This window comes from Echiichthys vipera, assembly GCF_963691815.1.
Source record: "Echiichthys vipera genome assembly, chromosome: X".
NCBI classification, from domain to species: Eukaryota; Metazoa; Chordata; class Actinopteri; order Perciformes; family Trachinidae; genus Echiichthys; species Echiichthys vipera.
In genome coordinates this window covers 39,643,650-39,658,959 of record NC_139825.1, presented here as the reverse complement: position 1 = coordinate 39,658,959, position 15,310 = coordinate 39,643,650, and the positions used below count along the sequence as shown (strand labels likewise).

The 15,310-nt window shown below is 40.7% G+C and overlaps 1 protein-coding gene across 1 annotated transcript; it reads right to left on the bottom strand.

Moving 5' to 3' along the window:
- Positions 1 to 3,853: 3,853 nt before the first annotated feature.
- cxxc1b (CXXC finger protein 1b) lies at positions 3,854 to 14,871 on the bottom strand. Its single transcript, XM_083939695.1, has 14 exons — positions 14,733 to 14,871; positions 13,037 to 13,152; positions 12,839 to 12,939; positions 12,597 to 12,736; positions 11,507 to 11,662; positions 7,728 to 7,868; positions 7,490 to 7,597; positions 7,194 to 7,372; positions 6,401 to 6,608; positions 6,135 to 6,245; positions 5,972 to 6,021; positions 5,795 to 5,891; positions 5,500 to 5,652; positions 3,854 to 5,239 (listed from the first exon to the last, which is right to left on the bottom strand). The coding sequence occupies exons 1-14, from the start codon at positions 14,733 to 14,735 to the stop codon at positions 5,093 to 5,095; spliced, it is 1,710 nt and encodes a 569-aa protein (XP_083795821.1). The 5' UTR covers positions 14,736 to 14,871; the 3' UTR covers positions 3,854 to 5,092.
- Positions 14,872 to 15,310: the final 439 nt, after the last annotated feature.

Here is a 15,310-nt window from a genome sequence, read left to right as displayed (position 1 = left end):
GTCATCGTTATCCCCAAAGCAATTTCAGTCAAAACAACCACTGCATAAACGCATGGCCCAACACAGGAGAGTTAACTCCTCAGGCCTGGACTCTGCTGTCCACTTACATCTCAAGGAGAAAGCCCACTCCTTGAGGACAACAATGTCCACATCCTTGGCAGAGGAGACAGATGGTTTGAAAGAGGAGGAAAAGAAGCCGTCTATGTAAAAGTAGAGAAACCATCGCTAAACAGAGGAGGAGGTCTGAGACAACACTTATCTCCAGTTTACAATGCTGCCCTTTCATCCCTTCCCAGCAGATTCAACAATCTAACCTCAAAGAACAACTGTTCACAAATGGCCTCCTGTGACTCCAATGACTTTCGTTAAGACTCAATAGAGCACCAACAAAGTCGAAACACACTTCCAACTTGGAGCACAAAGGGTCAGATGCGTACATGAACAGATGAAGCCTCTTGGACGAGAGGTGAAACATCTTCTTAAGCAAATAACCAAGTCCAGTTGCTTTTGACTGAAATTGCTTTGGGGATAAACACGAGGATAACTTAGGCTGTTAAAACGATATTTGGTTACAAAGATAAGAAGTTAGACTTTAGTTTAACACCATTAAATGAACTCTAAACATTACACCATCATTTATATTCGTAGGTTAAACAGAGAGTTTGATATAAATTAGACAAAAAAACTGTCCGACAATCTTTTTTTTTTAATCTAGCCCTATGTTTTAGAATAGAATAGAATACAATTACTTTAATGATGTCAGCAAATAAACACTTTGTACATAACATAAATAGAATCCAATATATACATAGTGTATATATACAGCGCACAGTGTGCTATAAACAATAAACAATAATAATGTATACAACAAAATATTCAAAATATACTATAACAATAATAATATATACAACAAAACAGTAGAGAGAGCAGAGTTCTCTGTCAGGCAGAGGTGAGAGAGTTATTATATGCAGTGATGGAAGGATTTCCTGAATCTGTTGTTACGACAGCGAAGCTGAAGCAGCCTTTTGGAGAAGGTGCTCCGCTGTCTGACCAGTGTGAGTTGGAGAGGGTGGAGAGGATGATCCATGATGGATAACAGTTTTTTCAGTGTCCTCCTCTCCACCACAGCCTCCAGAGTGTCCTGTTTGCAGCCAGTCACAGAGCCAGCCTTCCTGATCACTTTGCTGAGTCTGTTGGTGTCGCTGGCTCCGATGCTGTTTCCCCAACAAACCACAGCAAAGAAAAGTACACTGGCCACCACAGACTGATAAAAGATCTCCAACATCTTGCTGCACACGTTGAAGGATCTCAGCTTCCTCAGGAAGTAAAGTCTGCTCATCCCCTTCTTGTAAACAGCTTCAGTATCAGGTAGCATCGCGGTATTTCCATTATACAACCACTCAGTGAAACATATTTAATTTGATTTGTTGCTTACTTATTTCAATTCTCTAAGGAAAGAAAAGTTCATTTATTTCAAGTATTTTAATTAAAGTCAGCCCTCTCCAATCAACAGGTGAACAGGGGTGACTTCTCACATCCAGGCTCCATCCCCTTTAATATCGCCTTTGTCATCTAACTGCTGCCTACATGGGTCATAAAGATAATAACATACTCTACAGCTGGGATCGACGGGCTGCCTTGGAAACACCTATCTGCCATTAATATTCATTTGTAATAACATATAGTTATGTTAGTTTGGTCTTTAATGTAAAAAATATTATTGTATGCTGCAAATTATATGTACTCCCCACATCTGTTGAGATCGAGATGCTATGAGATCGTATGAGCATGATATGTTTTTGTCTTTAGTCGTCGCCATCTTTTAGCCGGGCTCTGGTCAGTTCACATCGGTTCAAATATGGAAAATGACAGATTTGCTTTTGGGTGCTCCATCCCAATGAATTGAAGAAATGCAAATAATAATTTTACTCTTACGAACAAGTTGAATTTGACAATTACAATAATAGTCAATTTCAATAATTCAATAATAATAATAATAATTTTAACATAAAGGTAAGTGACAGCCCTGAAACCAAATTAAGCGTATATAGGGTAAAGAAAAAAAACCTATTTATTAAAGTAATGTATCAGACAGATGCTGAAAACAAATCGAAGAGAACATATTTCTCCTGTATTAGCTTCTTTGCACTGGCTTCCTGTGAAATCTAGAAAAGACTTTAAAATCCTCTCTTTACCTACAAAGCTCTTATTGGTCAGGCTCCGTCGTATCTTAAAGTACCCTATTACCCAACTAAATCGCTGCACTCTGAGAATACAGGGCTACACGTCGTTCCTAGAGTCTCCAAAAGTAGAATGGGAGGCAGAGCCTTCAGCTACCAAGCTCCTCTCCTGTGGAACCAACTCCCAAGTGTTATTCGGGAGACAGACTCTGTCCCTATATTTAAGAGTAAACTTAAAACTTTCCTCTTTTATAAATCTTACAGCTAGGGCTTACAAGCCCTCAGCTATGTTGTTATTTTCAAGCTGATTTTGTACAGCTTAATGATGCTGCTATAGGCCTAGTCTGCCGGGGGACAATTCTGTTGCTGATACTCTGAGCTTCTCTCCTCTCTGTCTGAATCATTCATGTCTCATCAATGCATGTAACTAATTCAACTTCTTCCCCGGAGTTGTTTGTGCTTTGTCGTCTCGCAGGTCTCTGCTGATCGTGGTGGTGCCTGCTGCCGTTGTCCTGCATGACACTTCCTGCTACTACAATAACTATTAGTCATATATACTGTCACTAGTCTTATAAACTATACATTTGTAGCCATAAAAACACCATCAGTGGTATGTCTCGCTGTACTGTAGCTGCAATTGCCACTACTCATCATTGATGTTTGCCAACATAATTTTTAGCATTTTCATATCCTATCACCTAAAATGTTCTTGTTTCTACTATTCTGTTGTATTAACTGCCTTAACATATAAGTCATATTCACATTACTATAGATGTTATTATAGTCACTGTTACTTTGGTGGTTGCTTGGATTTCTGGTACTGTCTCTCTGTCTCTCTCTGTCCTTTTCGTCCTCCACAGAGCTGGGTCTGTCTGACGTTCCTGCTGTTATAGGGAAGGTTTTCGTTGCCACCGTACTCTACCGGGGAATTGTTGGGTCTGTGTAAATCATAAATAAGTCATTGAGTTTGGTCTATACCTACTCTGTAAAGTGAGTTTACTTTTGTTGATTTGGAACTGAGATATACAGAGCTCTTGAATCAGTGCTCATTTACAACAGTTTCATGGCACAAACACAACAGAACCTAATGCTATGCCTCAGCTGTTGCTCTAAAAGCATGCAGAATTGCATTGTTCAGATGGCTTGTTTTGGTTCCCAAAGGATAAATTAAAAAGCAGGGCGAAAGGAATTTGAGCCAAGCTGTTTTTGTAATGCCCGACTTCATATTTGAGCAAAAGGTGAATAATCCACTAAAATGTCATTTAAACCAGAATTGTGAAGCCTGCCAGAAGTGTAGTTAATATTTTAACTTAATTGTATGTTGTAATTGGGTATTTTTTTATTGATTATATCTTTATTTCCAACATTATAAACATATCATGGCAGCAATTTTATAATGCAGTAAGAAACTAATTATATCCAGCAGCTTTGGCCTGAGAAGCAGTAATTTGGGAGGCGCACTTGACGGCAACAGTGCTTGTTAAAATGAAGTTCACTTCATATGGTAAATAGGTTGTCTTAATATAATAGTTTGCTGTTAAAAAACACTTGTGCAATACTAATTGTGTAAATCCAATAATTTACTGCTATTCAGGCAATAAACAAAATGTAAGCTGAAGAAAAGATAAACATATTTCACTCAAAACACACCAATGTAAGTTTACGGTGTTTATTCAGGGCAATCATACCAAAAACAAATGTTTTCGATCAACAGTAGTTCATCTGCCACCGTCAGGAAAAATATATATCCATTACTTCTTACAGTTAATTATCATACAAAGATTTAAACATAGTTATCTAGTTAGAAAATCTGTGATCATTCAAATGATAAATATCGTTTAAAGCCCCAACACTTAAAGTGAAATTCCGGTGTAAAATCATCCCAGGGTCTTTTTAGGCAAATTTGATCATCAAATAAGCCATCGAGGCAATTTTTTTGGGAGTAACAACTATTAACGTAGATTTTCAGGACCGACGCTAACGGCCTGTTGAACGCATTAAAACGACTAATCACCAATACTGCTCCAAATAACACCAAACCTCCGCAAAGGGAAAAGGAAGGAGCCCATTGATTATTTCTTCCAGCAAAACATGTAAACGTTGTGATTTGTTGCAGACACAGTAATCCCTCTGCTTAAGCATCTCGATCAACATCTCAATGTCCAGAATCAAAACAATAAGCCACTGGTTTACCAGAGCACGGTCATCATACCCCAATGGCAGCCTTTGAAAAGTTTCTGGGTTGTAAGCTTTCATTTTTGTTTCACAGCCAGAAACGATACAAACACGAACCATTCTGTCTCTCTTTACTTCAGGTTGCAGGCTGGGGGTCTTTACCCGTTCCTGCACTCACTGTGTGTCTTCTGCAACACACGCCCCCCTGAGATCTGCGTAATGTTTCGGTGCTGCAGGGAAAGCTGTGTGGGACATTTCACCAAACTGCTACAAACCACACCATATACACGTTTTTTCGTGAATAAATCATCAATGGGCTCCTTCCTTTTGGATTGCATTTGGTAATCGACTTGAATGGAGCAGCTGGTACCGGGGCCAGTAGGTGAATTTTTCAAAACACTTTTAATAAACTCCATGTTAACATACAACGTTGTCGGTGCTTCGTTTTATGTGTCAGGACTCTTTTCATGCTACTGCTGAGGTTTGGTGTTATTTGGAGCAGTATAAGTGGTTAAAAAAGATGTTTTAATGTGTCCAACTCACCGCCCTGAGCTAATCACTGTTAGCCACGGCAGGCTGTTAGCAACTCCCCTGTAAATCTAACTTAAAGTAATAGTAGACTTATTTGATGACCCAATTTGCCTTAAAAGACCCTGGGATGATTTTACGCCGGGTTTTCCCTTTAAATCTAGCGTACAGTGATCCACAGGTCCGAGAACAGGTGCAGACCAGGTCGACTACCTGTCCTTGTTGCTACGGAGATCGGTCGTCAATGGGTCATGCTGAATAGTTTGGTGCAACATCAGTGCGAGCAGCCCAGCTCTGTTGGTCATAGCAGTCCTGACGTTACGCTCCTGTTCAAAGAGCTCATCCAACTTGTACCACTGTGGGTGTGAAAAAAAACATGTTACAGTTGAAAAATGGGTCTCATCATTGTTTACCTCATTGTGTGTAGAGGGCCAAGAGACATTCGCTTTAAACAGGTGTAATTTCAAATGACCTGAAACTCTTACTATACCTAAAGTTTCTAACTGAAAAGATGCAGAAATACCAATAAATATATAAGTTCTACAACTGATATATATATATATTAAAATAATGGTCCCGCTCTGTAAAACCTAAGCAACAGTCTTGTTTGACTTACCACCCTGACTCGCTCCAAGTCCACCTCTGCTCTCCTGAGCTTTTCCCAGTTATAATGTTTGTTGCATTTCCTTTTGGAGACCCTGCAGTAGTCTCCAGTCAGCTCAAACACATTCTTTACCAGAGGACACCCACACACCTCATCCACTGGAATCTATGCACAAAGCAAAAGAAAAATACACATTTTAAATCTCAACAAAACTCCACTTCATGTTTAGCAGGTTATTACTGTCAATATTATAAGTTTTAGACCAAGTAAGCAGTCCTTAGAGATTCAGGGAGGAGTTTCCACTGACCTTAGGATCTCTGGAATGTTCTGGACACAAAACCTGAAGCCTCTTACAATAGGTTTTGCTCTGGGGATTGTACACATCACAGAAGAGTCTGGTTGCTCTGTGGAAAAAATAAATGTTAGTAAAACAACTGAATTAGGAAACGTCTCTATACATTATGAGAGGATATCTTTTTCTAACCCTTCGAGCCTCGTAGGGAACATGGAACCAAAGGAGGTCTGGCTCTCATACTGTCAAGACAAAAGCATCAGGGAAAGAAATGTTAGAAGGGGCCCATTGTTATTATTTTGTTTGCATTTATATTCGATGCTTAGAGGAGGCGGCAGGAACTCAAAATAGTCACCTTTGCGTAACATCTCTCCATATGTCTCAGTGCCACTTTTGGATTGACGGGATGACTACAAGACACACAAAAAATCTGCAGGTCTGTGTCCTCGCTGTCGCCTTCATTTACCTGCAAACAGAACCAAAGCATTTTTTAAAAAGTAGCATTGCCTCTCCTCTTTTTCAGCAGCGTCAAAAGCTGACTTTGACATGAACCACAGGAAACCATCATGAAACCCAGCTGTGTGGCTGACTGAAAAAGCACGCAGACTGCTGTCAGCTCACCTCCTCATCCTGCTGGACCGCCTGCTGCTTGGCCTTGGTGATGATGCCTTCCAGTTCGTGGAAGCGTCGCTCCATCTCAGTGAGGCGCATCCGGGCATTATACTGTTCTTTACGGATGCGCTCCAGCTGCTTCTTACCGTGCTCCTCAGCGATGCAAGGACTCTGCTGCCACTGCTGGATACGCTGAGGGAGGATCTCATAGATCCGACTGTGGAACAAAAATGTACCCCGATTTTAATGTTAAAAAAAGTCAACATGACCAGGGTTTTCCTCAGTTGTAATTTAATCAGCTGCGATGAAAAGCCTCAGAAACACTTTCCATGGGTTTCCATGTTGTGATGTCACAACTATACTATATATAGATAGAAAGTGTCAATACAGTGCTGTTCCCCCTGCTGCAATTGCGGTGCAGAGACAGAGCACGCAGATGTGGCAGATCCAAAAAAAAACAACAACACACGCTTAAATGGGGCCTTAAGATGCAGGTGATAAAACTGAGCATTTCAAACAGAGAGTGGTTTCAGGATGAAAAAAAATATTGTGCACTTTGAACGTTAAAGAATGTAAACATGTTCTAGTAGAAACCCAAAATACAAGTATGAACCTGAAAATGAGCACTGAATTTCTCTAGCACTAGTTGCAGCAATAGTACTATAATTTGAATACAAACAGAAGATAGGAGCCAACTGGTTTTGACCATGCCATTTATACTAAACAGTAAAATAGTAAGCCATACAGATTCTTTCCTAATAGAAGCACAGCAACACATGTAAGGTAAAGTAAGAGTTCTTACTTTGCAGCTAACTTCATGCCACAGTCCTCAGAGCAGTATTTGGAGTTGGCTCTGGCTGCCTCCACACAGCCTGGCCCAAGACACTGACGTTGCCCAGTGTTATCGCGTAGGTCACCCCTGTCGCTGTGTCTGGTTCTGTCTTTGTGCCTCTGCTTCTGTCTGTGGCGTCGTGACTCCTTCTGGATAGTTAAAAAGAAGACGTAGTAGACCACATGTTACTGTGTGTGTTGGGATTTACCATGTTAACAACTGGCAGCACTGCAAATAATAATAAACATTTCTATAAGGAAACTTACTTTCTTGTCAAACTTCTTTTCTCTTCTCTTGACATGCTTCACCTTCACCGCTTTTTTACGCATGACAGGACTGAAAGGCGACTCATCATCTTCATCAGTATTCCATGCCTGGGTGAGAGGAGAGCAAAAAAAAAAAGACTTGACATACAGTTCCAGATCAAATGTTTGAGCTGCTGATAGAGTGGATCGAAAATGAGCATGTTTATAAGCAACAAGAGGGTGTCAAATGTTCTGCTACCATGTTGTCGTTAAGCCCTGCCGCCTTGTACTGTTGGTAGAGATCCACTTCACTGTCGTAGTCCTCAGAGTACCGTCTGTGGTAAGAATTGTCACTCCTTTCTTGCAAAGACATTTCTTCATCCTTCACACGCAGCATTTTCTGTACAAAATAACAAGAAACATCACATTTCCAAAGTAGCCACAAGAGAGTGTGCAAATACAGCAGATATCTTTCATATCAGTAATGTCATAATTTCTTCAAGGATTGAAAAAAAAAAAGCATGCTTTAAAAAGGTCCCATATTGTAAAAAGTGAGATTTCTATGTCTTTATTTAAATTATAATAAAGCAGGGTTAAGTGCTATATAAATACTGTGAAAGTACCAAAACACTCAATCGACACACAGAAATGCACACAGCCCGTTGACCAGGAGACACTGACCAATTAGAACAGACTGGGCTTGTTTGGGTTGAGAGCTTAAAGTGACAGGTGTAAAACAGACAGAGGTGAATACAGGTATATTCAGAGAAAAATAATGCATGTAAACTTGTTCTAATTGAAACCCAAAACTACAAGTATGAACCCGAAAAGGAACACAATAAGGGGCCATTAAGTTTTTTTCCTCTTTACTTAGGGCCAATTCACGCGCACGCAAAACTTAAGTATTGTTTTGGCCGACCATCCACACACTGCCGGTGTTATCGGAGCCTAAAAACGGTATCTTTTGAAACCAGGTCCAAGAGTGGGTAGATTTGAAAACGCCCCTGTGGCGTTGTAGTCTGGAGGGCGACACCACATACTTAGTTAAACGATGCCGTCATCTCCCCACCTCGGACCACTAAGTGTCACATGACAACAACAGTGCTGCTGTAAGGGCGCACTCACACTGTCCATCCGTATCTTGCCCCGTGCTTTATGGTACTTGTCCCCCCCTCCCAGGCCCGTTTGTACTCTCACTACCTGGGCCTCGGAGCGAATGCTTCTTGCATGCCTATACGTCATCACGCCGTAACACGTCACATGCATTGATTGATGCCATCCCGATGCGTCGCTTTGTTTACAAGAGCGTGCTGTCTTTTGGCCACATAATGGAAAGCAGGTTTTTCTGACCAAATCTGCTGTAAACACTCCCCCTCCGCATCACACCAACGTGAACATTTCGCCGCCAATGTCCGCCCTTCTTTCTATGTCCGAACCGCCATGGGCCTTGTGCTCGTACATGTGCAAACGTGCTTTACAAAAGCCCACCTCTCCCAAACGGGCCATGGCTGGTGACTGTACCGCGCCGGTTGCACTCACACTGGTCAAACGAACTAGACTTTAGCCGTGAAACGTGCTTGGGCACGGTACGGATGGACAGTGTGAGTGCGCCCTCAGTTGCTAAATTTGTCGCTAGTAGCTTTGTATGAATAGAGTTGCTAAGAAGGTGTAAATGGCTAAATCTAGAGAAAGTGACCACCTGTAAGCGCTTTGGGACAGGGAAGTGGCACACAGCAGCACCCGCTGCTCAATGGAGGACAGTAACTACAGTGACAGTGATTTGTGCATCAGAGTCTCCAAAACAACACAAAAGTCTCCACTAACACCAGAAACAGTCGACAGATTTCTCTATAGGATGGATGAGGATTTTGGAAGTCGCCAGATTTGGCGAGAAACTCGCCCCTGACGGTTGTATCATGGGTGAAGCTAGCCATTGAAATTCAGCACCCCTAAAACCTGGAGTGAGAAATATTGTTATTCTAAAAGAAATTGTCAAGCATAATGGTATGATCCTAAATCCTCACATCTGATTGGCTGTGATGCTGACCAATCAAAACAAAGTTCTGCCTTGAGTAGAGCTCAGGCTGGGCACTGAGGTAAGCAGCGAAAAAGAAAAAAATATTTTGCGCATGACTATGGTCAAGTCACTGACAAACTGTCAGCTGGTTGAAAAGGCGGTTTTGGACAGAGGCTCAACGAGCGTGTTTGTGAGAGAGAGAAAGATGGAGAGAGAGGGTTGAGTGAGCAATACAATAAATAAGGAGAGCGAGCACCGTTATCGAGAACAAAGCAGTGAATCAGGAAAATACTATATTTTCGCCATTTCATCACAACTAGAAATGCAGCTATAGCACCAAGTATCTCCCTATCTCCGTCCTCATTTATATTTTATGGTACAATTTAAATCCAGCTACGAAAAAAAAGCCTGAAAAGTCGGAGTTCAGAGCAGAAGTACAGAGAGGCGTTGCTATGGAGATGGTAAACCGCCTTGCCTGGTCACATTGGTCTGAACGGGTAGGTTTCAGAACGCTGCAGACCTGAATGTTGCAAGTAGCTGCAAGTTTCAACTCGAAATGATGCTACGGGTGTCTTTTTCCGATCAGTCACCATGGAAACACAAACCTTTGCCAGCTGCGGCATTTGGACCAGAGTGAAAACAAATGAGTTGAAAAACTAAACGACATATCACTGTATACCACCAATGTGTGTGAAAACATGAAGTGTGGCTGCTGCACAAAGGCAGTTTTTATTTATTTTGAGATTTATATTAGTTGTTGCTCAGTTTTGTGTGTCAACAAAACTAGACAATAAAATGAGGTTAATGTTTGTCTTTTGCTGCGTTTATTCATGTTTTACCAAGACTATAACAAAGAAAGATAACCCTTCTAGCATTTGTCTCTCTCTCTCTCTCTCTCTCTGAGTGAGTGTGTACATAAAGCAGTACTTTAAAAGAAAAAAGACATATTCAGGAGAGAGACTGACTTTTGAGTCCATAATGACTTTAACAAATAAACCAGCCATCTGTATTTCTTATAGTCCCCTGCTTTTATTTATTATTATTATTTCTTATTTCAAACACACAATGGAGAATATACAGCTTCTCTTGTGGAAGGAATTTGTGATTTAAAAAAAAAGTTTTTGTAAGCCTAATAATAATAAAAAAAAATATTTATAATGACACACCTCTCTGTCCCCTTGGATAGTTTAGACAGGTATGCAACCCAATACCTTAGAGGTGGCCATTTGTAAATAATTTAGACTGTTGATATAAAAAGGAGGCACATAACACTTTAATAAGAGCTTTATATACAGTGTTTGTGACAGTAATAGTGACATGGAAGAAGAGTAAATGTAAGGAAATAATGTTAAAATGATAAAAAAAAATGATGGCTTTTGTTGCATTAAAGCTTCCAAAGCTTTGCCTGTTTCTTTCCAGTCAGTTTTTTTTTAACAAATTATGGTGCCCTCCTCTAACAAATGTCATAATAACTAATATCCAAATGTATTTTACAAAATACATGTTTTTGTGTGAAAAAAGGGTGGTGGTAGTGGGGATCATTGGGTGCTCAGCACCCTTAAAGCTCCGACACTAGAATCGCCCCTGGCCTACACAGCAGCTCCTCGTCTCTTCTTCTCAGTTGCTGTGGAAGTTACAGCGCCACACCCAGGCCTGGCATGTGTATTACAGCGTTTTCAGTCAGTTTCACGTAGACGCAGATAATTCTTGAGCCGAGGCTGTGTGGACGGAAAACTTTTTAAGAGCGAAAAAAGGTTTTAGATTGTGTGGACGTGCCCTTAATGTTTTGGAACCGGTACCTCACAACATATGAATGATGAATTATTATTACTACTACTACAGAAAAACTTTCTAGGAAAAGATCGGTGCAGGAGCTAACATGTATTGACAAGTTCAAACTACAAAGACAAACAAAATTTAGATGAACATTAAAAAAAAAAAAGAGAAATAACAGGGGAAAATGTTAAATATTCTACACTTCAATGGCATTTGAAAAAAAAAAAATAGATGGAGTGACTCACCCTCGCTCGAACCTCACATTGCCTAAACCTGCACTTCTGTCTGATTTTATTAGGGCCTCCAAACTTCTTCATGTCTTTGCAGAAGTCACATTGGGCACAGTCCTCAGTCCTTCTGCAGGGCTCACATTCCCCACACATTCTGACTGAACGCTTCACCTGAGAGAAATAAGAAAAAAAGGGACAATAAGAGGCATTGCACTTTAAGAAATGTGCATTGTTATACATCAGAGATAGATAATTACTTTAAAATGGGAATTATTTTGCTGCAGCAATCAGGTACAGCTGAATATGATACAATAAAATAAAAATATCTGGGTATAAGAAATAAGTAGAAACACAGAAATTAACATAGGCACGTAAGACAGACATAAGCACGAGATAAAGCAAGATCAATTAATAAATAAATAAATAGTTAGGTGTAGTGGCAGTATGATGGTAAAATAAAATACTAATGTATATGTACATGCAATATGATATGTATGGGATATGTAGTGTGGGTATAATATGCACACTGATACTAAAAAATACTATGAATATGTGGAGAGAGAATGTGCATGAATTTACAGATCTGATTTAGTCCAGGTGGGTGATTGAGGCGCTGACGGAGGTTTATGAATTGAAAAGTCTTATTGCCGTGGGTTGGAACGGTTTCCTGTAACGCTTCTTAGAGCAGCGGGGTTGGATCAGTCTGTGGCTGAAGCTGCTCTTCAGCTTTCCCAGTGTCTTGTGGAGGGTGTGAGAGGGATTGTCCATGATTGCTAGCAGTTTTGCCAGCATCCTGTCCTCCACCACCTCCTCCTAATCAGTCTGTTCAGTCTGTTGGCGTCCTTTGCCTTGACGCCTTCACCCCAGGACACCGCAGCAAAGAAGATGGTGCTTGCAACCACAGCATCTTGTTGCATACATTAAAGGACTTGAGGTAAGGCCGGCTCAGGCCCTTCTTGTAGATGGCCTGTGTGTTGGTGGACCAGTCCAGTTTACTGACCAGTGTGACACCAAGGTACTTACTTTACTTACTTCAGTTTAATTTCATTATGCTCTTCAGATATCTCAATCAAATCTAAATATTTAGGTCAAAAGTATAACTTACTTTAGATCCACGGCGCCGTTCACTCTTATAGTCAGGAGTACTTGGGCTGCTGTACTGCCTGTCAAATCCTCTGTCAAGCTCAGCTTCCTTCTCTCTGTTTTTCTTTGATCTATACTTTATTTCCAGTGAGGGGTTTTTATCTGGTGACAGGAAGAGTAAAAACAACATTTGATTATTTGTGACATACTTAATGGTAAGCATGAAACTCTAAAATGCTGTGATATAATGTGTTTTTTCATCACCTCTGCATCTCATGCAATACCACTCCCGGATTGCCTTCGCCATCTTCTCAGTGATGTTAATGCAGTGGCCGTGGAACCACTCATTACAGTTATCACAGCCGCTGTCAGTGGGAGGAGCAAATGAAGAAAACAATGTAACAATTGTTGCATCCATATGCCTTGATGATTGAAACAGCAGCATTGGTGTTGTGAACTTACATCATGAAGCAGTTGATGTCTGGTTTCCTGCAGATACAGTACAGTGGAGCATTCTCTCCCTCCATACTGCTGGACCCAGGCCCAGGTGCATGGTCCATGTCAGACAGCTCGCTGTCCTGAAAAGTACAATACGCATCCCAAACCACATTACAACTGGTGGAAATATAATCAGGTGGCACATATGAAAAATTGGACTTGATACAGAGAAGATTAGCATGGCCCCTGCGAAAGGATGACATGCAAATCTGTGACATATACTCAACACTACTGATACAGGACATGTTACTCAATGACGGCAGATGGTTCTGTGTGTTTTCAATAATACAGATGGTTTTGTTATTAAGGTAGCATTTTATTTTGCAGAGTAGCTCTGCTGTAATATAGCCTTTCTGCTCAGTAACTGGGGAGTCTCCCTACCTACCCTGATCAATGCAGTGATTTAACCAGCATACGAGTTCAACAGTGCTTAACAGGTAAATTCAAGATACCAATATTATGACTTCGGTACTGCCTAAAATATCTCGGTACTTCTTAACATAACCACAATGAAATGATAATGCAGCTGTTGTATGTAAAATAATATGATTTGTCAGAGAACATTCATATAAAAACAGGAACATGTTCGTTATTATCAGGACAATTGTTCGGCCAATGTGAGGTTCTGGGCATGTTTCACCAAGTTGGTCGCTCCTGTCAACATGAAACCACACCCACTCTGTCTGCAGGCAGTGATGAGGCAGAGAAACTGCACACTGTCGCACAAAGCTGGAGTATAGATACTAATAAAACGTGAAAAAGTATCGTTTTTACCGGCTGGGTACCCCGGTAACTAGTATCAGTTTACCGTGCAACACTATTATAAAACGAAACAAGACCATTCTTCCTGTTGTTACTGCAACCAATTCTGTTCGTGCATCTTTTAAAATGTTTAAATATTTTTAAATATGCTTCAAAACCTCAGACACCAAGCCATGGTGTTACATATTTTAAATTAAGCTAAGCTGATTTTAACGTCACACTCCCAACGATGCAGGCCAAGTACCTGTTACAAGTTGTTAGCGAATTAGCAGTATATCATAATTAAGATAGTAGAGTCTAAAAAAACATTTGATGTGTTGAAATACGGATACTGATCAAAATAAAAGCTGTTGGTCAGCTCACCAGCACACACAGCATGAAAAACACGAGAAACGTGTGTTTTGTTGCACATCTCTGTCTGTGTTGTGAGCTTCAGCTAGCTTAGCTTGCATAGCAGCCGGTTAGCTTCAGTTGCTAAGCTAAAGTGTCAGTTGACGCTTTTCGGCTGGTTTACTTTGCTTCACTTCACACACAATGAGTCGTCACAGTATAATTTTATAATAGATAATGCTGCAACGTTATTATTCTGCATTAACACGACTTATATTTAAACGATATAACGTAGATAACAAGCCTGTGAATAAGCTCACTTGTCCAGGTCATCGTTATCACCAAAGACAGCTACATTTAAGTAAAACACAGCTTGGCTTGTTGACAACCAAGTCCAGTTGTTTTCGACTTAAATGTATTCGGGGATAACGTAGATAACAATATAGCATAAGTTGGTTCACAACATGCTCCTGTGGGATGTAAACTTACGGCCGCGTAACCTAGTCATCGCCAAATTCAATCGACGCTACCTAACTGTGACAAAAAAGTATTTTTATCTCGTACTTACCATTATGTGAGGCCTGTAAAGTTACACTCTTCGGTCGCTCTGCAAATATAATGGAAAGGAAACAACTTCAATATGAAAACAGTGAACGTATTAGCGCGATAGCTTACTTTCAGCTAAGGTTTACACCATCGGCTGTAAGTTTACACGGACACGATTTCGGGCGCACTCGGCAGAATTCGTTACTACTCGGGAAATTTTAAAGCTTCTTCTTCTTCTTCTTTGGGGTTTAACGGGACTTTACATCCCAAATGTTGCATTACTGCCTCCCTATGTTGCTACATTGACATTACATCCAAACTCAGGCTTTTAATGAGACCTGATTCTGCCAGGAATCTCATAATTAGTTTTCTGCCCTCCTCTGATTCTCCATATTTCGAAATGATCTGCACTTTAATCTCAGTGTGTCCAGCCCTCTGAAGTCTGCACATATGCACAGAGCATGCTCCACAGTTTCCCTCCCCCCACATTCATCACAGTTTTTGGGGCAGCAGTAGCTCAGTCCATAGATGACTTGGCTGGGAACCGGTTTGAGTCCCTGTGTGGACCATGAACGGAGTGTGGACTGGTGGCTGGAGAGG